Below are 24,674 nucleotides of genomic sequence, written 5' to 3'. Positions count from 1 at the left end.
GTGAAGCAATTGAGGTCCAGAGAAGTTAAGTAACTTGTCCAAGGTCACAAGGAAGGCAAGTAGAGGAGCCAGAATTTGAAACTAAGTCCTCTAACTCTTTTTTTTTTTTGGTGAGACAATTGGGGTTAAGTGACTTGCCCAGGGTCACACAGCTAGTAAGTGTTAAGTGTCTGAGTCCGGATTTGAACTCAGGTCCTCCTGACTCCAGGGCCGGTGCTCTATCCACTGCGCCACCTAGCTGCCCCAGTCCTCTAACTCTTAATCAAAAGTTCATGCAAGGGTCCACCCTGGCCATCATCTTGTCATTCACTCTGTCATCACACCCTCTGGACACCAGACCTTTGGAGACCCTGAGGAACTTCATTTGTTCACCTTTGGAACACTTGCCCCAGAGCTAAGCTCCCCTGATTAGAGACTGAATATGACAAATTCTACTAGCCCACTCTATCAATCCAGCCCCAGGTGGTATTTCATATCCTATCAAGCCATTCGTCTTAGCCATTGCCCTGCCATCCACCCTGCTGCATACTTCTCCTTTCCCCCTCCCCTCCATACCCAGCTGGCCACCTCTTATACTAGGAATTCTAATCAAATCAATACTAACATTGATTCTGGAAAGGTTGTTCAACCAGCTCCCCTCTGGCTCCACTCACCTTCCCTAAAACTTCCCAAACCAAAACGTGCTTCCTTCTTCATTACTCCCTTGTATGTGTTGTCTCTCCTTATTATAATTTAAGCTTTTTGAGGGCAGAGACTGTCTCATTCTTTGTATCCGTATCCCCAGAACTTAGCACAGTGTTATGGTGCTTAATAAATACTTTTTACTCATTTGTTAGATTCATTCATTCCTTCACATCTGTCACTCTACTGCCCCACACTGCCTCATGTTGCTAAAAAGGTTATCACACACCTGCAAACTTGACCCTTTCACTCACCTTGGCACCATGGAGCAGAATAAAGAAGGGGGAAGGTGGTCATATCTCATAGGGTCACAGATTTAGAGCTGGAAGGAACGTTAAGGTCACAGAGGCACAGATTGTGAGTTGGAAAGGACCCGAGCAGCCATTTAGTCCAACCTTTATCCAAAAGGAATGCTTACTGTAAGATTCCTAACAAGTAGTCACATGGTCTCTGCTTGGAGACCTCTATGGTGCACTGCTCTGGGCAGCCCATCCTGCTTTTGGACAGTTCTCATGGTTAAGATGGTTTTCCCAACATCAAGCCTAAATCTGCCTCTTTGTAATTTCATTTTGTAGCTCTTGGCTTTGCTCTCTGGGGCCGAAGAGAGAAAATCTAGCTCCTCCTCCACACAACAGCCACTCAAATACTTAAATGGGAACTATCACAGCCCCTCTGAGTCTTTTCTTCTCCAGGCTAAACATGAGGTTCTCTAGTCCAATCCCCTCATTTAACAGACCCATTTTATAGATGAAGAACCTGAGACCCTGAGAGATTAAGTGACTTAACCCAAAGTCATATAGCTAGTAAGTAGCAGAGGTCTTCTTACTTCAAATCCAGCCTAGTTTCCCTTGTACCAGACTGTTTCCTGAATTTGTTTAATCCAGGAAAGTATGTCTGAAAGGTTGCACTGTTGTGATATCAACAATCAATTAACATTTATTAGGTGCCTACCATGTACTAGGCAGTGTGCTAAGTGCTGGGGATACAAAAAGAGACAAAAGACAGATATTAGAAGACTATGAGATCCTTCTCCCTTTCTCTGAACCCCCATCAATACTTGTACATTTACTTTATATGTGTATATGTACTCCGTGCATTCCCTTGTAGTACTTTTTTGCATAATAACTTGTATCAGTTACTAGTACAAATGTCTTGTTTCTCCATACTAGAACAAGCTTCTCAGGGGCAGAAACCATAGTCTACTCATCTTTGTATCCCCTAGAGTGTCTTGCACTGAGGTTCCTGAACACAGAATATGCTCAGGAAATAGACATTGAATGAATTAAGTGGATTGAATCGCTACCATACCAAACTCTAAGACTGTGATAGAATTTCAGTCAGTTCTTGGCTACTGAATTTGTGGGGCTGAGCTATATGAGGTGTTTCCCAGTGACAGGCCAGTGTTGTTTCTCCCAGCTCCCACAATGCAAATTGTATAGTCCTATAGGAACATGGCCCTTTTCCTCCCAGGCAGAGTCAGTTTCCAGCTGGACAACATCAGTCCTGCCAACAACATAAAGCCCCAAGCAAAATTCACTGGGGAATAGAGTATCATTATCATCATTATTCCTTATATTTGTATAACATTGTGTTTGCCCTCTTAAGTATTTGTTTTGTGTTCATTTGTGTATATTGTATCATCATTCAATAGCACATAAGTTCCTTAAAAACAAGGACTATACTTGCATTTGATTTTCTATCCCCAGATCCTAGCATGTCTTGTAAACAGAAAGTGCCTAATAAATGTTCATTGAATTGAGTTGAATATATGTATCCATCCCCTTCTAGTCTGTGACTTCCTGGAAGGCAGAGATGGCAGGTTTCTGACCTTTTCATCTCCTCCACCTACCATAATGCACTCTACAGAGTAGATAATTAATAAATGTTTGCTGAACTTTAAAATTTAAAGCAATTTTTCATATCTGCTTTCATTTTGTCCTTCCTTAAGGGGGCAGAGATTATTACCTCTAGTTTACAGTAAAGAAAGTGAGGCCAAAACAAGTGATGGGACTAGGCCTAAATCACACAGATAGGTAGAGACAAGATGGAACTAGGATCCCCAAATGCTCCTGATTTCAAGGGCAGTGCTACACATACTTGAAATAGTATGAAAAAAGAAACCCCCTTACCTGACTTCAGGACAAGGGCTCCCTGGAGCACTGCCCAGTGGCTGCTGATATCCCAAGCCAGACTTCTTGTAAGGGGCCTCCCCTCTCTCAAGTTCTATTTCCCTCCAACAGTCACCATGTCCACTCATGTTGGGAGCTTCAGCACTATCCAAGTCTATCACCTGATCCGACCCATACCCCAAGGACACATTGTTTATGAGTGACAAATCACAGAGGTCACCATCCCTACCCTCAGCACTGTCCCCACAGGCTAGGGTATCTGTCCTTTTCCTGTGCTCTGGAGGCTCAGTCAGGCAAGTGTCCCCATTGCTGTCCATGCTCTCTCTGCCTGAGCTCCTGTCCCCTTTGGCTCCATCTGAAGGGGCAAACTGATCTTTTGTGGGTTCTTCTGTCAATGGCTGCTCTCTGCTGGGCTGGGGTCCCAGGATCGGGCTGTGGGAGGCACTGCCTTCCACTGGTGGTGATGGAGGGAGATTTTCATCATCCATGGTAGTTGCCAGCTCCACCAGCAACTCTGCTCCAGCAGAGTCTGGGGCTCAATGTTACCTGGGTGAAAAAAGAAAGAAGGGATCCATGTAACAGAAGCTTGAAAAGTCCTGAGTTCCCTTCCCCTACTAAAATTCTGACTCTATATTACCAGTTCATACATCACAATTATCAGAATCTTTATTCTGTTCAATATTGTGCAAACAGAATGACACGGGTGCAGGCCCTGCCCTGTGGAAGCACAGAGTCTAAAACCCAGGATATCTTTAGAATCCAGACAATGCCTCAAGAGTAGAGGTGGTTTGAGGTGGATCTACCTGAAGACAGGAGGATGACAGAAAAGAGAACCGCCTCCCCCAAGGACCCTTTTACACACACACACACACACACACACACACACACACACACACACACACACACACACACTCTCAGAATTCTTATTCTGACTTCAAGGTCTTTACCTTTATTATCCTTTCTTCTTCCCACCACTGTCTACTCAAATCCTAGACATCCTTCAAGGCCCACATTTCCCATAGTTACTTTCTGATGACTTCAATCCTCAATGACCTCTTAGCTTCTTAATTTCTCATAGCTGTACCATCACATCAGGGACTACATTATTCTCCACCATTGTTCTCAGTAGAAAACTAGTCTTAAGAGTCAGGAAGACCTGAATTCGAATCCTATTTCAGACACCTACCAGTATCTGTTGCCAAATCACTTAACCTCTCTATGCCATTTTCTCCATCTGTAAAATGATGGAGTTGGGCAAAATGGCTTCTAAATCTGCTGCCAGTTCTAAATCTATTATCTTACGCTATGATTGTTTTACATATAAGTCTTATTTCTGTGAAATACTGATGGCAGGAAGTTTGTCATCTCCTTTACTACAGTGGAAAGACAGTTGGTGCTCAGTCATAACTTATCAACTCAAATGGAATGTTGGAAAGTGACTAGATGAGGCTGAGTCAGATAAACAGTAGCACTCTAGCCCAATATTCATTCAACTTGGCCTTGTTCTGGGCCACCCTGACCACTATAAGCAGCCAGAGCTCCACGTAAGATAGTCTGAAAGAGGTTAGACCAGTTGTCACTCAGGTCCTCCTTGGATAAATACATAATTTTTGTTTTAGTCCCCAACCACCAGCTGTGTTCATTCAATCAACAAGTATTTATCAAGTACTTATGTGTTCTGGGCAGTGGAGAGATATAAAGAAGTTTAAGACAAAATCACTGTCATCAAGGAACTCAAAGGCCCTTTAGGGAGACAAAACTTTCACATGAAGTTAACAGTAATGCCATGATGCATATTATAAGTGCTTAATGTGTGGGACAGATGCTAAGCACTGCATGAGTTCTGAACAGGGAGACAAAACTCTAGGGACTAGAATTCATAAGACAGATTTCACAGAACTATGAGAGATTAGACCAAGGTCTGTTCCATAATTTATATCCCAGGAAGCATCAGGGACAACATTTGGGTAGCCTATAAGAAGTCTTCCCATAAGAGATCATGGAATGTGAGAATCAGTTAGTCATATAATAAGCATTTATTAAGCACCTTAATATACAAAGAAAGACAAAAGAGTCCTTATTCTCAAAAAGCTTTCAATGTAATGGGGGAGACAATAGGAAAACAACTATGTAAATGGAAATAATCCATAAAGGAAAAGCACTAGAAATAAGGGGATCAGGAAAAGCTTCCTATAGCAGGGGAAATTTTCACCAAGACTTGAAGGACGTCAGGAGGTGGAGAGGAGGAAGAGCATTCCAAGCATGCAGTAAAGCCAGTTGACAATGCCTGTAGTCAAAAGAGGGAGTGTTTTGTTTGAGGAACAAGAAGGAGGCCAATGTCACTGGATGGCAAAGAATGTGGAAGGGGGATAATGCATAAGAAGACTAGAAAGAGAGCACCTAGGTGGTGCAGTGGATAAAGCACTGGCCCTGGATTCAGAAGGACCTGAGTTCAAATCTGGTCTCAGACACTTGACACTTACTAGCTGTGTGATCCTGGGTAAGTCACTTAACCCTCATTGCCCCACAAAAAACAAAAACAAAAACAAAACACACAAAAACAAACAATTCTGGGAGCTATATGCTTTTACCATCAATATAGTAAATAGTTGAGGAAGGGGAAGAGGGCCATCTTATGAAGGATTTTGAACACAAAACAGGATTTTATATTAGATCCTGGAGGTGATAGGGACCCACTTGAGTTTATTGAGTTGTGGGTTTATTGGGTTGGGTTGGGGGTGGGGGGTACAGTGTTGTCAGATCTGTGCTTTTGAAGATCACTTGATCAGATGACTGAGGGATGAGCTGGAATGGAGAAAGACCTTTGGCAGGAAGACCAACCAGCAGGCAATTGGAGTCATCCGAGTGTGAGGTGCTGAGAGCAACCAAAAGGCACCAAAATCACTTCTAGTGGGTTGGGGAAAGTCATTTATATGTAAATTTAAATATGTCTGAAGTTCTGGGAACTCACAATTATGCAAACTAAACCAAGGGTTCTTAAGCTGATTTTTAGATGATAGATAGATAGATAGATAGATAGATAGATAGATAGATAGATAGATGGGTGGATGAGTGGATGGATGGATAGATATAGATTAGATATAGATATAGATAACTATTTTGTAATCCTACATATTATATTTTATGCATATTTGAGAAGGGATCCATAGGCTTCACTGGAGTGCCAATAAAGGGGTTTATGATGCAAAAAAATTTCAGAATGCCTGAACTACATGATGAAACCCTCTAAAGAAGTCCCAACTTAAGTTGCTAAAGTACAAGAAAGTTGCAATACAATGGAATCACCACTATATCTGGAGTCAAAAGAGCTGGTTTCAGATCTCAGTTCTGCTCCATATGCTTTGTGTGACCTTAGGCAAGTCATTGCCCTTTTTCTGGGATTCCATTTCTTCATCCATAACGTGAGGGTTTATGAGATCAATGAACATTTATTAAGCACCTACCACATGCAAGGTTTTGTACTGGATGCTGGAGATATTAAAACAAAATTAAAAAAACAATCTGTACTCAAGGAATAAAACATAATTTTAGGAAAAAGAAAGCATTTATTAAGTAGCTACTATGCACCAGGCATTGTACTAAGCACTTTACAAATATTAACTCATTTGATCTTCACAATAACCTGTGAGTTTGGTGCTGTTATTATTCACATTTTACAGTTGAAAGAAGTGGTGCAAAAGAAATTGACACAGCAAGTGTCTGAAGCCAGATTTTGAACTCAGGACTTCTTGGCTCCAGGCCCAGCAGTTGTACCACATAATTGGCACTAACAACTTTAGGAATCATAAAAGGCTCTCCCTAGAAAATAGTATCTGATTTTGACCTTGAAAAAACTTAAGGATTTTAAGAGACAGTGAGGAACAAATGCATCCTAGGCATAAGGACAACAGCCTATTCTGAGGCACCAAGGTGGGAAACAGTAAATAGGACAGTTTGACTGGAACAGAGAGTGTATGAAGGTCAGTAATATGAAATAAGTCTGGGAAAGTATTTGGCTGGCACCAAATTTTGAAGGGCTTTAAATGCTAAAATGAGAATTTTGTATTTAATTGTAGAGGTAATAAGGAGCAACTAAGGGTCCTTGAACAAGAGATCAGGAACAAAGGTAATCAAACCTGTGAGTTAGGGTGATTATTTTGGCAGTTGTGTCCAAGATGGACTGGACAAAGGAGAGACTCAAAGTACAAATATAAGTCCATATGCAGCACTAATACAAATAAGAGATGATAGGGACCTGGAACAGAGTAGTGGCTGTGTGAGTAGAGAGAAGGGGATATGAAAGATGTTGTGGATGTAGAAGTGACAAGACTTGGCAACTGATTAGACGTGGGAAAGGATGGAGAAGAGTGAAGGGTCAAGTATCTTAAAGATCCTTTCTATCTTTAAATCCTAGGATCTAGGATTTAAATCTGCCCCATTTCCCCATTCCTTTCCCACTCAACTCCACACTAGGGATGTACATTGCTTCTTAGACTTCTGCCAAATACCAGACTAAGTAAAGATGGACTCTCTCTCATCTTACCATCTCTACAACTCATTTTCCCCAAGAGTCAAAGAAGTAATTATTTGGTAACCTCGAACTTCCTTTCCTCCCCACTTCCAGTTGGCTGATGGCTGTATTCTAGAGTAAGAGTTTATGGAGATAGCAATTACGTCAACTGAATCCTTATTTTATGGAGGAAATGAACAATCACAAAGAAGAGTAGTGGTTATAGTACAAACTGCAAGGAGGATTACATGCCTGCAAAAAAGCAGATGAAGAATTGGCTGCCCTAGCCCCTCTGGGGAAGCCCAGCTGTGCAGAGAGCTGTCCGTGGTCCTGAACAGACCCAGCAGAGACAGACCCTATCTTTACTCTAGGGAGTTGTGCCTGCCCTAGCATCCATATGAAAGATTCTGAACTATAGAACAGTGGTGTCAAGCTCAAATAGAAATAGGAACCACTAAACCATACATAAGGATCCCTGAAGGCTGCATATTGACTTAGAAAGCCACATAGTGATGTTTTCCATGACTACTCATGTATAACTTATATTGAATTGCTTGAGCTCTTGGGGGTGGGGGGTGGGAAGGGAAGGTGGAAGAGAAGTTGGAACATAAAGTTTTTTAAAAATTGTTGTCAAAATTTGTTTTTACATGTAATTTAGAAAATAAAATTCTAAACAGAAAACCACATAGTAACATTATCTATGTTCTATTGTATTTTAATGTAATTTGTTAAATAATTCTTACATATGAATCTTGTTTGGGGGAGTGTTACAGGCAGCAAAATGGCTGCTCTAACACAATCTTAGCCCCCTATGGTTCAGCCCCCCAAAGGGCTTTTCTTTTTTTTCCATTGTTAGTGACATTTTGTTTATTTTTTTAACTTTTTTTGAATTATGAAAGTATTTTATTATTTTCCAGTTACATGTAGAGATAGTTTTCAACATTTGTTTTTATAAGATTTCTAGTTTCAAATTTTTTCCCTCCCTCCTCTTCCTCCCTGCCTCCCCAAGACAGCAAGTAATCTTGTATAGGTTATATATATAACATTAAACATATTTCTGCATTAGTCATGTTATAAGAGAAGAATCAGAGCAAAAAGGAAAAACCTCAAAAAAGAAAAACAGCACCAAAACCAAAAGAAATAGTATGGTTCATTCTGCATCTAAATTCCACAGTTCTTTCTTTTTTTCTGGATTTGGAGAGCCTTCTCCATCATGAGTCCCCTGGAACTATCTTGTACCATTGTATTGCTGAGAAGAATCAAGTCTATCACAGTTGATCAACACATAATGTTGATGATACTGTGTACAACGATCTCCTGGTTCTGCTCATCTCACTCATCATCAGTTCATATAAGTTCTTCCAGGTTCCAAAGGGCCTTTCAAATGGAAATAATGATAGAAGTAAAGAACATCAGCCACTCCTGTTCCCCATTCAAACTTCTCCATCTCAAAAAAAAGAATCTATCTATCTATCTAATATAGAATAAACACATATACATACATATATGTATATATATTATATATAATATATAATATACACATACATTTGTGTGTGTGTGTGTGTGTGTATTCCCCCACAAGTATATAGAGACCCTCCTGACATCTACCAACCTATCGGAAGGGACTTTTGATCCAAGAACCACAGAATGTCATAGTGGGAAAAGATCTTAGGGTCATCCATACCAACACTCATTTTATTTTAGTTATTTTTTGGTGAGGCAATTGGGGTTAAGTGACTTTCCCAGGGTCACACAGCTAATAAGTGTCAAGTGTCTGAGGTCAGATTTGAACTCAGGTCTTCCTGAATCCAGGGCTGGTGCTTTATCCACTGTGCCACCTAGCTGCCCCCAACACTCATTTTAAAGAGGAGACTAAGGTTCAGAGAAAGGAAGTGACTTCTTCAACATCATATGGTTTCTGAATGAGCCCAATGGTTTGCCCATACATGGGTCTAACCAGTCTGTAGTGTGGGCACAATTAGGGCAGTAAGTTTAAATTTTATCTATGAATTTTAAATGCAGTTTGATCCCTGGATTTAGAGACAATGTATCCCAGACTGCAGCTATTTGAGTCCACCTGAACAGAGATTCAAAACACTCTCTACCCAGGAACACACATACATACTCATTGGTTTTTAGACAATTGAGAATGACTTACATAGGTGAGTCCTATGTGTTTGTCTGGGAAGTGGGGCACTTGATTTCTCTTCACTTCCTTCCCCCTCCCCTCTGTCCCAACTCTAGCCCAACTCCAGTAGATAAAGTAGGGAGACTCAAGAGAGGGGCTTTGCTTTTGGTAGTAACAGCTCCTAGTTCAGTGCTGTGCTGGGCCAGGGCAGTGGGAGGAGTCAGTTATTTTGGGAACAGATTTAAGTTTAAGTATCCTTGAGGTACAAATTTGCAAACCTCTCCCAGCTGAGACACTGCATTTAAAAATAGTCTCCAAGTCTACCTGGGGAAACTTTTCAGGGGCACTGCCTGAATCAACTGGAAAATATCTCTTCCCACCCTTGACACTGTCTCTATTGACTCCTCCTCCCCTACTGCAGAAAAAAGGGTTGGGGGTGGGGGAGGGAGGAACATGTCCCACTTCCTAGATGATGAATCCGCAAAAGACAGGGCATGGAGGAGATGATCTGGGCAATCATGACCAGAGGTAGTTTCGGAAGCCTGTAGAAGGGAAATGTAGCAAGGGAAGGCTGATTCCTACAACTGGATGAGACCCTACTCCCCTTGCGACCTGTAGTCCCACCTTGGCAGGAAGAACTCTTCTGAGGGATATTGCATTCAGGAGGCTTAGTTTTAAATGGGTTTTCCAAGATTCACCTGTTTCCTTCAAGGGAGGAAAAGAAAAGGCCAGGGAGCAAGTGAGTCAATGCTAGAAAGCAAATGTTATGCCTTCTACCCTTTTTCCTCAAATTTCATAGTATGAGAATTGAGTTAGGTAGTCACCTGGACATAGCACTGGAGCAGGGACTGGAGGAGAGGAAACAGTCCTGCTTTATGGTAGTTCCCACAATCCTATTATACATTTCTCAGGATCCCTAAAAGGAATAGTTTCTATTCAACACAGAAACATGCTTCTCTAAATCACAGTCTGTGCCCCTTATTTATGAAACCTCAAAGGGGCCATAGGGATGATGGGAGAAGCTGGAAGCTGTGGCCCACTGAGCACAACCTCCTCACTTTACACATAAAGGAATAATCTTTTTTTCCAGGGCAATGAGGGTTAAGTGACTTGCCCAGGGCCACACAGCTAGTAAGTGTCAAGTTTCTGAGGTCAATTTTGAACTCAGGTCCTCCTGAATCCAGGGCTAGTGCTCTATCCACTGCGCCACCTAGCTACCCTGAAAATAGAAGTTTTAATATATGAATCTCCTGATTTCACAAGGATGCAATAAGAATTAACAAGGAGGGACACAGCTCCCAGAGTTGAAGAAATCATAGAATGACTTCCTAGCCTGTTCATTGTTCTCTGTATATGATATTCCAAGGCTCCCTTTTGTATTTTTGTTCTGGCTTCCCGCCCCCCCCACACTGCTACCCCACCCCACTCAGAATGTTCTCTTTCCTTCTCATCTCTGACTCTAGGAATTCTGGTCTCCCTTTGAGGCTCAGATAAAGAAGCACCTCTTACATGAAGCCTTCTCTGATGCCCCCCATTTATTAGAGTCTTTCCCTCAAACCCCGCCCCCAATAGTGTATTTAACATATATGTAAGTTCCCTGAAGGTAGAGATTGTTTCATCTTTATCTTTGTAACCCAGAACCCAGCATAGTGTCTAGTACATAGTCATAAATTAAAATGAATGTGAGAGCTAGAAGGGACTTTAGAAAGCATTAAACCCAACTCTCACTTTACAGATGAGATAACTGAGGTACAAAGAGAACAAGAGACTTGTGGCAAGGCAGACACTGGGTTTGGGTCTCTTGATTTCCTATCTGGTGTCCTCCCTATTTTCTTAGCTTGAAGAATAGAAGACCCAGAAGAAGTTGCAAAGTTTGAGCAATGTCTGCAGCTGTGTCTCTAGTGCTGCTCTGCCCCCTCTCCCAAGATCCCAGAGAGTACTGCAGCTGTCTAAGGCTAGTTTCCAACCCTGGCTCCCCCAGTCACTTCCTCTCTGCCCTCAGAGGGGGAGGCCAAGGCAGCTGGCACCAGGAAGCTGAGTTTCTGCCAAGGCATAGGCAGCAGAGGCCATGTCCCCAGTCTCCAGGTCACAATAGAAAGGCAACCTAGTGGGTCAGGGATAGAAGGGAAAAGTAGATGGGTCCAAGGGCAGATGGATTAGGATAAGAGTTTAGAGTCTACCCCAGTAGCCTTTGGGAAGCAGAGGACAAAATGTAGCATGGAGTTCAACTCTGGATGACAGGGAGCAGGGTGGTGGGGAGAGAAGAGACAAGGGACTAAAGAGACACCTCTCTACCAAGAGCCAACAAAACCAGGAATGGCTCCCTAGAGCCCTCCCCACCTCACTCCTTCCTGCCCATCAGGAAACAGACACAAAGGGAAACCTAGAGACAGATGGTGTGCTAAAAACTAGCCAGAACAATATTACCTTAGGCAAGTCACTTACTACTCTAGGGCTTTATTTGAAAGATGTGAAGAATATTTCCAGGGGTGTCCTAAGGATCTAATGAAATCATGTATGTAAAAGTTCATTGTAAAGTACATTTTTAAAGTGTAGAAAATGTAATGGGGGTGGGGCGGGAGGAAGAAATCCCCAGAGAGTGGCTTCTCAGTGCCCCAGGGTGTTTTTGGCCTTGGCATCAGTAACCTCTGGCCAGGGCCCAAGAGGGAGGTTCAGTTTGTGAATCAGTGTATAATACTCCCTCTCCTTAGACTCCTCACTCTTTCTTCCTTCCCCTCTCCCATCCAGGACAAGCCAAGAGCCTCAGGGAGCAGTCACAGCTGGCCTGCCCCTGTGCCATTTCTCTGCCCAATGCTGGTAAATGAAGGGTGAGGGAGGAAAGCCACAACAGGCTCCGGAGCTGGGAGCTGTGCCATCCCCACTTACCCTTATCCTCCTGCCTGCCTTTGCTCAGGACTAAAAGCCCCTCCTGCCTCTCCCACCCCTGATGCCAACCCCTTCCCCTCAAGCCCTACAAAAAAAATAGCCTCCCCTTCCCTTGTAATTCTCTTTGTATTTTCTCCATGGTGCCTTGCAAACAGTACCTTCTTAGTGTTTGGTGACTGTCTTCAAAGGAAGCCGGAGGCGACCTCTCAGCTTTACCACTCACAGACCCCCTCCCCTCACATTCTTGTATCTTTCTCCCATTCCTAAGGAACAAGAATTTCCTTTCTCCTATTAAAGCCGTAAGCTTTGGGCAACATTCTGGTACAGTGAAAATAACATTAGTCCAGAATCAGATGACCTGGGTATAAATCTGACTCAGAAGCTTACTACTCAGAGCTTATCATAATGCCTGGCACATAGGAAGTGTTTAATAAATGCTTATTGATTAATTGATTGATAGCATGACTTTGGGCTCATCGATTCACCTTCCCAGGTCTCAGCATCTTCATCTGAGGGGGCCAGACTAGATGGTCTCTGAGTTCCCTTGCAGAGAGGAATCTAGAATCTAGTTAGGAGAGGAGGAGGAGGAAGAGGAGAATGAAGAGGAGGAAGAAGAGGGGGAGGACAAAGAGGGAGGAGGAGATGGATAAAGAAGAAGGAAAGGAAGGGGAAGAGAGGGAGGAGGAAGGAAAGGAGGAAGGGGAAGAGGACAAACAGGAAGATGAGAACTACCTCATTAACTTGGGACTTAGTCTGTGATGCTGGAAAGAAGGTGCAGTAGGGAGAGAAGGTAAGCAGGGGAGCAGGGTTGGCAGGGATGATAGTAGGGAGCTGCTATCAGGCGGGCAGATTTCTTTCATGTTCCTAGGAGATGGGGAAGCTACACAGGAATGGAAGCCTCCTGTGGTCTTTCATAAAGGAAGAAAGAGCCAGACCAGGACCCTGCCATTCTGGCCTCCAGCCTTCTCCTCAGAACAGGCTCATTATTCCATCTGGGTTGGAAGGTAGATGCTTAGGGTGGGCACTGGCTCCTCTGATAAGAGGCCTTAACAGTATAATTTGGGGATGGTTAATCATGGAACAAGATCCTGTTAGTCAGTGCAAATTATGGGTTATTAATGGAATGTGCTTTAATGGGTCTAACACTGATGCTTGATGAACTCATTGCTTCCCCTACCTCCACCGGTTAGAGCTTTGGACCAAATTAACTTCCATCTCTCAGTTTTTAGTCACTGCCCTTTGGTGCCCAGTACTATAGGATTAAGGGGGTGAGAGGATTCTAAGGAAATACCCCCAGCTTCATTTCCCACTTGGTTGTTTTTCCCCAAAGGCCACATTCAGAGGGCCTTGGGAATATTTTCAACTAATCAGCATAATTCTCCTTTCTCAGACAACTTGCTAACTAAAACTCCCAAGGGACTCCCTCAAAGGTTATCATTTCTTGCCATCTCCTCCATCCCGCTTGTCATTGACACAGAGGCAACTTTTCCCCCCCAGATAATTCAGGGCCCTCTCAGTTGCTTAGCCTTTGCATAAATTTGCTGACTTCAAGATTTCTTAACTCCAAATGCAGTTGTCTCTCAGTTATCCAAGTTAATCCAAACTGCCAGATAATCCCCAAATCGTTTTTATTAAGCTATCCAATGTACCATATGCCTATTTTAGCAACTGATTTGCATACACAGTAAACCTCCTTATCTTGCAGAGTCAGGAACTGAGCCCCACTATTCTGGTTACTACACAAGTCCAATATATAACACATATGGATTATAAGTTTTCAGGGAATTAGAACAGAATAAAATAGAATACACAACATAAAACACCACTAAATTCTACTCTGATGCCTCAACATAGCATGGAAATGACTCTAGATTTTCAAGGCTATCTATCAATCAACAAGTATTTATTAAGTAGCCTACCATTAGCCAGGCAACGTGTTAGGTGTGGAGGATAAGATAAAAATTCAAAAGTCCCTACTCTCAAGGAGCTTATATTCTACTGAGGGAGATAACATATACACAAATAAGCATATCCAAAGTAATACAAGGTAATTTGGGGGGGGGGGCAATGAGAGTTAAGTGACTTGCCCAGGGTCACATAGCTAGTAAATGTCAAGCGTCTGAGGTCAGATTTGAACTCAGGTCCTCCTGAATCCAGGGCCAGTGCTTTATCCACTGCGCCACCTAGCTGCCCCCTATACAAGGTAATTTTTGAGACACTAGAACAATAGAATATATTTTATAGAAGATAGCATTTGAGTGGAGCTTTGAAAGAAATGAGAGACTCTAACAATTGAAGAAGAGCCATTACTTTTTTTTTTCTTTTTCAGGGTAATTTGGGGGGGGGGGGCAATGAGAGTTAAGTGACTTGCCCAGGGTCACACAGCTAGTAAGTGTCAAGTGTCTGAGGCCGAATTGAACTCAGGTCCTCCTGAATCCAGGGCAGTTGCTTTATCCACTGTGCCATCTAGCTACCCCTAGAAGTGCCATTACTACTGGTTGCTATGTAAGGGCCCATGGAGAGATACAGAAAGAAATCCAGAGCAAGGGAGACTATTTCTTTCGTGGGGATAGGGGTTGGCATTAGGAGGGCAAGAGGCAGGAGGAATTCTTGGTACTGAGCAAAGACAAGATAAAAAAGAGGAGAAAGTACATTCCAGACAAAGGGAACAGACCAGGGAAAGACCTGAAGATGGGAGTTAAAATATATTGTTGTTCATTCATTCAGTCACATCCACCTCTTTGTGACCCCACGGACCATAACACAGCAGGCCCTTCTATCCTCCATTTTATCCCAAAGTGTGTCCAAGCTCATGTTCATTACTTCCACGACACTATCTATCCATCTTATCCTCTGCTATCCCCTTCTCTTTTTGCCTTCAATCTTTCCCAACATCAGGGTCTCTTCCAATGAGTCCCATCTCTTCATTGCAAGGCCAGAGTATTTAAGATGAAGATGCCATCTAAGATGAAATACCCATGAAGAAAAGCAAGAAGCCAGTTTATCTGGACAACAGAGCATCCGAAGGGGAAAAATGTGGACGAAATCTGTAAAGGTCAGAGTAAGGCCCTGAAGGGTATAAATAAATGCCAAATAAATCCATATCAGCCAACCGCAACTGATGGCAGGCCTTACCAAACTGAAAAGGCTTCAAGCATGGACTGTACTAGACTGGGCATGTCTGTTGTTCAAGGACAAATTCAAAGAAGCTTTTTAGGGGTTTGCCACAGGGTGATGTCATTTTCAGTTTCAAAGACTCTCAAAGACAATCTACTCTATCGGAGTCTGATGGGCTAATTTCCATTGGTGGATGAAATATCCTTGGACAAAAAGAAAAATCACAGATCTTTAAAGTGTAACGTAAATTTAACATAAATTAATCTTTCTTTGGTGATTTCTTTGGTGATACAGACTCTCCTAATGCTTCAGGGTCATCCCTGTGAATACTCACTGGGAGGAAGGTCGGAATTCATCCAGTTGAACCGAAGTTCCTTAAGGGCAAAGACCAATTTGTTTGGGTTTTTTTGTTGTTTTGTTGTTTTGTTTTCATATTCCCAATTCAATACAATCTCTTGCTTACGCTTGATATTTGTAGATTTAAAATAAATTCAGTTGGCTTGTAAGCATTGGAAAATAAAGGAGGCAATCATTAGGAGTCAGCATCGGCTCACAAAGAACAGTCAGCAAGCATTTACTAAGTGTTTACTACAACACAGTAGTACTAAGTGATATTCAAAGACATTGCTCCTGACCTCAAGGAGGCAGCAACACAAGTCACTATGTCCATACAAAATCTATTCTCAGTCAATGGGAGATCATTTCAGAGTGCAGGCATTGGGAGGGGGAAGGAGGGAAGGAAGGAATGCAGAGATAAACAAAATCCTCTTGCAGGAGGAGGGATTTGAGCTGCCTCTTGAAAAAGCCAGGGAAGCTGGGAGGTGGTAAAATGGGAGAGCACTCCAAGCATGGGGGACAGCCAGGGCAAAGGCGCACTATGGCCAAAATAAACAGCCTCCCAGCAGGAAGAGCAGAGTAGCTTGTATTGCACAGTATGTGGAGGACAGTAAGGACGGGAAAGGGAGGGAAAGACCAGCTAATGAAGGGCTTTCAACACCAAACAGAGGATTTTATATTTGTCATCTCAAACTAACCTCATTTCCTTTTTGACTGGCTAGATCAGAGTCGTACCAAAGATAGAGAACATCTAGATGTCAACAAGGCATGGTTCAAAATTCCTCACACTGGCCTGATAGCACAGCTGCGTGGACTTGTCACTAACTTCTCCAACCATCATCTCAGAAAGTATTGATTAATAGATGGACATCGACCTGGAGGGAGTTCTTCATTTACAGCCACAGGGATCTGTCTTCAGACCTGACCTAGTCAACATTTTTATCAATGACTCCAGTGCATAGCACTGTGTCCTGCATGTAGTGGGCACTTAATAAATGTTAATTGATTGATTGGCTTGAATGGCATGCTTATCAGATTCATAGATTGCACAAAGTTGGGAGAGATAAGTAATACATTGAATGACAGAATCAAGTTTCAGATGGATATAAGGGAGAGTAATGGACTGAAGCTAGGATAGTAAAATTTTTTAAAGGGTGAATGTGAAACTGCCCATTTAGGTTAAAAGAAAATGCATGATGGGGACAGCTAGGTGGCACAGTGGATAGAGCAGTGGCCCTGGATTCAGGAGGACTTGAGTTCAAATCCGGATCAGATACTTGACACTTACTAGCTGTGTGACCCTGGGCAAGTCACTTATCCCTCATTGCCCCACCAAAAAAAAAAAAAAAAAAGGAAAAGGAAAAGGAAAACAAACAAAAAGAAAATGCATGATGCTATAGGAAAGACAGCTTAAGCAATGTGTGTGTGTATGTGTGTATAAAACCTATTGCTGTCATCTAATTTTTCCTCCGGTTAAAAAAATGAACACACAATGTTATGTGGCTGTTAAAAAACAAACAAAAAATCCTAATATGATTTTAAGATTGTGTTGTTGTTCAGTCATTCTCAATCATGATGAACTCTTCATAATCCCATTTGGGGTTTTCTTGGCAAAGATACTGGAATGGTTTCCCATTTCCTTCTCCAGCTTATTTTACAGATGAGGAAACTGAGGCAAACAGGTTAAATGACTTGCCCAGGGTCACACAACTAGCAAGTATCTGACACCAGATTTGCACACTGGTCTTCCTGACTCCAGACTCAATGCTTATCCACTGCCATGCCTAGCTCCCCAATTTTAGAACACACTAATAAAAATATAGCGTCTAGAGCAAGGGAGATTCCCACTGTAATAGCCAGATCACATCTGGAATATGTTCCTCTCAATGAGTACCATATAGACAAACTAGGAAATGCTGAGATGACTAGGATGCAGATATGTATAGAAACCATGTCGTATGAAACAGGGAATAATTAGCCTAGAGAAAAGAAGATCTGGAGGGGACTATGAACCATTTTCAAATCCCTGAAGGGCTGTCTTATGGAAGGAGAATTAGACTTATTCTTTGTTAATCAAAAGGGTGAAAACTAGGCCCAAAGGTTGGAAATTACAGGGAGGCAAACTCCAAGCTGTCAAGAAGGTGAATGGGCTGTTGTTGCCTGAGTTGTGATCTCTGTTACTGAAAGTGTTCAAACCGAAGCCAGATGAACCTGTCAGAAATGCTGCTGAGGGCTCCAGAAGAGAACAGGGTGACCTCTATAGTCCTTTCTGGCTCTAAAAGTCTATAATCCTAGCAGAGTTATAGCTGACTGCATGCTGGATGAGAAAGCTCACTGTAGTCCAAGTTTAGTTTAGTGTGATGTCAAAAAGCAATTTGCATTTATCAAAAGGACCATCATGGGGCAGCTAGGTGGCATAGTGGATAGACCACTGGGTCCTGGAGTCAAGAGGATCTGAGTTCAAATTCAGCCTCAGATACTTACCAGCTGTGTGACCCTGGGCAAATCACTTAACCCCAATTGCCTAAAAAAAAAATTTTTTTTTTAATTTCAAAAGACTATCACACACACAGTCAGCTCTCTGTAGGCTAATATAGTCTCTATTGGGCATTCCAAAAAATGGCTCATGAAGGGATGTAACCACCTTCACTGACATGTGCCTAAAGGACCTGGGGACAAAGTCTATGAATAATGAATGAATCCATTGATTCATAGTGGAATATCTGAATCCCTGGACCTATTTTAATTATCACCACTTGGGGTACTGGGGTCCAAAAATTTGCTTCCTGCTGGGTGAAGGGTTTCCTTTCCTTATCCTAGAGTTTCTGCCCCCAAGCTTCAAGGCAGTCCCTTTTCCTGCTCTCCTGGTTTGGGGAACCAGGTTGTAGTCCCATTCTTCGACCGCTTCTACCTACGTATGGATCTAAAAGCTCTTGCCACCTCCCCTTTGGGTCTGCATCTTAGAACATAGAATGTTAGAGCTGGCAAAGGACCTTGGAGTTTATCCAACCCAATTCCCTCATATTATAGATATGGAGGAAACTGAAGCCCAGAAAGGGGAAACCCTTTTTCCAAGATTATGTAGTCTTCGGTCTTTTCAGCCTCTGCTCAGATGGATGCTCTGGGTGATTCTACTCGCCCAGGAAGGTCCTTCTTATGAGTAGCTCAGTGAAGCCCAGAGGAACAAGGTCAGCCTTTGCACAGCCAGAGTCAGCAACTTCTCATGTGACACAATTTTGAAACTACAAATAGCTACCCAATGGGTGCCTGAAATTCAACCAATAGAAACTTATTTCTTTGGGCTTCATTTCAGTGCCATCCCCCACCATTATCCTCCCAGCCCCATTCTGTTATCATCTTTCTATTCAATTCAACAAGTATGTATGAGATACCTACTGTACGGCAGACTACGTGTGATACAAAGACCCAGAGATATGAAATCAAATACAACAACAAAAAGTGTTCCTGCCCTTAAGGAGATTACATCCCACCCAGGGGTGGGACGTATACATAGATAAGTAAGAACAACATTGTGAAAAGGCAATTTCAATTTCCTGATAACAGGAAGAAACCAGAGGGGGCACCAGCTGAGCTTTGAAGGGAACTAGGCATCCCAAGAGGTAGAAGAAGAGCATTCCAGATATAGGTAATATAAAGGCAAAAAGGCAAGAAATGAATGGAATGTCACGTACAGGTAGCATTGAGGAAGCCATACGGCTAGAATGTAGAGTGCATGAGGGGCAGATATTTATAATCAATTTGGAAAGATAGGCTGGAGCCAAACTTTGAAGAGTATTGAATGTCAAAGAGGAATTTGTATTCTTTTTCCCAGAAGTAATAGGAAGCTACTTAAGTTTCTTGAACAAGGAAGTAACATAGCCAAACCTCTGCTTTAGGAATATCAGTTAGGAAGTGATGTGGAGGATGGGGTAGAGAGAAAAGCAGCTGGATGTAATTGATTACATTATGATGATCCAGGAGAGAGGTGACCAGGGCCAGAACTAAGATGGTGGCCAATGGAGAAAATAGGATCATGCAAGAGATGTTGTAAGGTAGAATCTTTGAAAATGAAGATATCCCTCCCTGGAAGGTCTAGCATGTTTTGGAGCTGCAAGAGGGTACCAAATATCCAGAACCAAGGGATGCTGAAGATAACCACCAAGAGCAAAATCTGTAGATTTTGCTGAGGGCCAGCCTGGCAAGGAAGCCAAGAGGGACAAAGGGGAGAGCCAGGCTGAGGTGAGAGGCACTGATGAGGCTGGAAGGAGCTCTGTTAGCCTTTCCTCGATGCTGGGGAAAAAAGGTTGTTCTAAGGGGCAAACACTTCACCTAAAAAACCTCAGGTTTTCCAGAGGGTCCAGCACAAGGGAAGGGATCTCCCGGGGGGGCAGCCACATCCTCTGATGATTTCAAGAAAGCAACAAACAAAAACTCCTTGGGATCTGGGGAGGGAATGACAGAATGCATGTCTGCACCGCACGAGAAACTGGGCTAAATATGGACTCCCAAAACATAAGACACCACTCACAACAGTTTCCTGGAAAAGGCCATCTGGAGAAGTGTCTCGAGCGTCGTCTGCCACTTGGAGGAAGAGTGTCTCAGAAAACCCCATTCTGGCAAGGAACTCCGAAGGAGATATTCTGGGAAGGGGAGACAGAGGAAGACTGGGAACCCAAATACAGGGGCCCTACTCTGATGAAGCCATTGCCTGGCACAATAGAAATGCTTGTCGATTGACTAATTGACTGATTGAACGGCCAGCAATTTGCTGCCCATTGCTTGGCCTCCCCTTCCTCAGTTGCCCTAGAATTCTCAAGACAATCCTCTTCTTCCATATTCCCAGAGAAAGGCCCCAGTCTTCCTTTCCTCATTACCTGTTCTTATTTCATGTTCTTCATAAGCAATAGTCCCTCCTTCTGTCTAACCCCATTTCCCAATGCTACATCAAACTCATCTCTTTAGGTTGTCATTTAATATCTTCAGTTTCCTCATTTGTAAAATGATGGGGTTGGACTAGATGATCAGCTCTTAGTCCTATATCTCTAAAGAGGTTTTCCTATGAAGAACAATGTCCACAGAAGTGAGAGAGAGAGAGATACAGAGAGAGAGAGACATACACACAGAAACACAGAGAGAGGAGTAGAGAGGGAGAGGAAAAAACAAAGGGACCTTCTCCAAAAATTGACCAGGGCCCCTAGGTCATATTACCTATGGGGCTGCAGCATATCAAGGGCAGCAGGAAAAGAATCTGGAGATGAATAGAAGAAGGAGAAGGCCAAGAAGGATTGGAAGATCAAACTGCTGTCAAAATGACCTCATCTGCCCAGAATGACCAGACTCAAGCCAGAGATTAAGCCCCCTCCCTCAGAGGGATTCATTTCCTCTATTAAATGAGTCAATTTAGAATTCCCTCTTTTCTTGTATCCCAGAGAATTCTGGGAGAAGATGGCCTGTGTTCTGTTCCCTTGGCAGTAACAGTGGGCTGCCTCTCCCTTCCTCTCCTCCTGGCAGTCAGCAAATCCACCCTGTTGCTACAATTTGGTTGGTGGTCAGATTTCCACCACCACTGGTGTGGAGTTTTGATGCTTCTGGGCCCACTCTAAGATCAAAGTCTGAATTCATCCGAAGACCCCAAAGGACCTTTTGGATCCTGATTGAGCCTTGTGGGGGAAGGGGTGCACATAGTTCAAGGTAGACGGTGAGACAAGGGTATTGGGTCTAATTTAGAGATAGGAAGGCTGAGGCCCCCAGTAACTCCAGGTGGCAGAAGTCTTACATTCTTCTAAAAAATCTGGAAGACTTGGTTCCCAGAGTACTGGGAATACTCAGGATATCACATCCTCAAATACAACCATCACAAAAAGCAGAAACTGTCAGGTTTTTTTTTGTTTGTTTGTTTGGGGGACAGGGAGCAGTAGGGGCAGCGAGGAGAGTAGTGAAGAAGGAAGGAGAGAGGAACCTTCTCAGAGATTAAACTTCTCATGGCAGTGGCCACAGTATCTCCCTCAGCTTTGTCCTGGACAGGTTAGACTCTGCTGGACATAAGTCTCTGCCTAGAGGACCCCCCTACACATTAATACTTTTTGGCTCCCAAGGTCTCAGGCCCATAGCCCAACTCATTCACTACTACCACTACCCTCAGTGACCCTGCCTTCCTCTCCCGCCCAGACTGCAATTGAAGAACCCAGGAATACCCAATCAGATTCCAGCTAATCTCAGACCTCCTCCCCCCTATTTCTCAGAAACCTTATCAAATAGGCCCAGCCCTGTTTTAGACCCAATCCTGCAAAAATCTTCTCATGGAAATTCTTCCATACTGATGGGTTTCTCTGCCAGGTCAATCCCCTACAATAGGGCCACAGCCAAAACAAAGAGAGCTGGGCAGGGTTTGCTCCAAGGGGACAGAGGATCCTTAAAAAGACAGTGTACTCCCCCAAACACACACACACACACACACACACACACACTTCTTCCCAGTCCTAATACTGACTGACAGTTCCTTCGTCCCTGGGTCTGGGCAGGGAGGTGAGAATGCGGAGAGGAGCAAAGCAGATCAGATGCTCTTTAGCCAGACCCAGGAGACAGAGAACAAGGAGATTCTAGCTGTGGACTCAGCCAGAGAATCAGCTCCCAGGACATAGCTACACATGGAGCCCTAAGCCCCCAAGCCAGTAGTCTGCTTCTGTGGACCAACCAGAGGGCCCCTTCTTCCCCGCCAGCTTACTTGGCCATTATATGTCTCCAGTCTTTCCCCTGCACCTACCACACCCCCACTAGTGTTGTTCCTTGATCAGTCAAAGCCTGAGGAGAGCCTGTGGCCAGGCCGGGGCCATCAAAGTTAAGGAAAAGAAAACAGAAATAAATTGTAAAAAGCAGCTTCCTGGGTTAAAAGCATCCTGGCCAGAGAGACACCCCTCTCCCTCCCCCATGCACCCCAGCAGCCTTCCCAACCAAAGAGCCCCTACCTCTGGAGGCCAAACTGTCCTGGCCTCTCCAGCCTCCTCCTCCTTAACAGTTTTGGTTTTGGGTTTTGGGGTTTTTTTTACAAAACCGAGAAAGCCTACTGATCAGAAGCTGAGACCAATGCTGAAGGAACAATTCAGTTAAACTCAAGGTAATGAGAAATCCCCTAGACCAGGCTTTGTGGGGTTTTATTGTTTTATCGAGAGATGAACAAATATGTCACCTCACCCAGACAAAAAGACCTGGGGGGTGGGGTAGGTGGGGATGGGGGGCGGGTACAGAGCATCACTCCCTAGCAAAGCCCATCTCCAGTCCAGATGCATTCCTATCACTCCAGCTTCCCCGTACCATCTCCATGACAACCATGTCATTGGGATGCTATAGCCAGTGCTGGATTGATCTCTAAATGTAGCTTTGTTATCAGACAGTCCGGGGTAAAATGTCCTGATCTCAATAGGACCAACCCCAAGAGGACAGCCAGTCCCCTAAGTCCACCCCAGGCTGGATGGTTTGGCTCATAGGTGCTTCCTCCGTCCATCCATCTCCGGTGGGTCGTGGGTTTCAAGAAGGATCTCTTCTTAGCCCAGCCCTGGTTCTGCGCGCCCCCTCCCCAGGCCAAGGGGGGCGGGGACCTCAGTTCTCGGGGCACACAGACTACCTCAGCTGTCCGGACCCAGGCAGGAGGGGACACACCAGACTCCCACCAACTCGGCCCCCTCCGTCCACCAAAGCACTAGAGTGCTGGAGCCACCCACCAAGTCCCCTGGGCAGGGGGAGAGCCCAGCACTGCCTCTCACACTCACCAGAGTCCCAGACTCTCCTTCCAATGCTGCCCGAGCTCAGATGGCTTCCTCATGGAGGAGCCATGCGGAAGAAGCAGCAACCCCGCCCGTGCCTGGGGGCTCGGCCCCTCCGCTCCGGCCACCAGTCCCTCCACTTCCCCCCGCTTCTTTCGTCTCGGCAGCTCAGCTCTCCTCGGCACTTCCCTCAGGTGTCAGGAGATTGCCTCCAGATCGAGGATACAGAAGGAGAGAGAGGAGAAAGGGGTGGGGGGGGGGGGTCGGGAAAGGGAGTGGGGGGAGGGGACCGAGGAGTCGAGGAGGGGAGGGAAGGGGAGAGGAGGAGAAGGAAGGGAGGAGGAAGGGAGGAAGACTGCAGTCGGTGGAAGGGTGGAAGGCAGCGGTCGGTTGGCGGGTCCGTCTGTCGTCTGTCGCCTGAGCCCTGCAACAGTAGTAGTGTGGGGAGCTGGGGTGCCAAGCCCCTCTGCCAGGAGGCTCCAAGAAGTGTGTGCAAAGTGCTAAGAGCATCGACACCTTCTCTGGGTGCCCAGGTCAGAGCTAGGGGCCGCCCAGCCAATCCCAGCCCCAGAGCAAGGCTGGGAGAAAGGAGGAGGGAGAGCTGCCGAGCCCTTTTTAAGAAAATGAATGAGGGAGGAGGGAGAGGGGAGGCGGGAAGCAGGAGAAAACTCCCCACGTGGGGAAGGCGGCTTCGGGGCTCCCGGCGCCAGTTCCCCGCTCCCTCCAGGACCAGCCACAGCTGCTGGAGCTGGGAGAGGGGCGGTCGTGGGTACCTGGGTCTGGAGCAGTCCTACAAGCTATCACCTTCCTTTCTCTCCCTTCCCGAGGGAGAGCCTGGAGAGGAGGGCGTAGAAGAAGTCAGAGACACAGGAAGAGATAGACCCAGAGAGACCTAAAGACAGCTAGAGGGACAGACAGAACCGGAGAAGAGGAGACCACTGTCAGACAGCTCCAGAGGCAAGAGAGATAGACATAAGCATAGACAAAGACTCAGAGTGGGGGAGACAGAGGAAGGTTGACAGGGAAGGAAAGGGGATCAGAAGGAGAGAGAAACAGCCAGAGGTACAAGGGTGAATACAGATGGAAAGAGATTAGGAGCAGAGGCACCTAGAGGAGTATAGATGGGG

General features: G+C 44.4%; 1 protein-coding gene across 2 annotated transcripts in view; it reads right to left on the bottom strand.

The window, feature by feature from the left end:
- PSD2 (pleckstrin and Sec7 domain containing 2) overlaps positions 1–23,720 on the bottom strand; it is a 75,943-nt gene extending 52,223 nt beyond the window's left edge. The window contains exons 1-3 of one of the 2 annotated variants that reach the window (XM_043985934.1): positions 23,554–23,720; positions 20,316–20,427; positions 2,811–3,356 (exon numbers count right to left, since the gene is read on the bottom strand). In XM_043985934.1, coding sequence (XP_043841869.1) covers positions 2,811–3,298 — 488 coding nt within the window. In that variant the 5' untranslated portion in view covers positions 3,299–3,356; positions 20,316–20,427; positions 23,554–23,720. The remainder of the gene's footprint in view (positions 1–2,810; positions 3,357–20,315; positions 20,428–23,553) is intronic. The other variant, XM_043985935.1, reaches the window with a different exon arrangement.
- Between the last annotated feature and the right edge of the window lie 954 nt (positions 23,721–24,674).

The sequence above is a fragment of the Dromiciops gliroides genome, chromosome 2 (assembly GCF_019393635.1).
Source record: "Dromiciops gliroides isolate mDroGli1 chromosome 2, mDroGli1.pri, whole genome shotgun sequence".
Lineage (NCBI taxonomy): Eukaryota > Metazoa > Chordata > Mammalia > Microbiotheria > Microbiotheriidae > Dromiciops > Dromiciops gliroides.
Note: the sequence above shows the minus strand (reverse complement) of the source record. Positions and strands in the feature narration are given on the sequence as shown.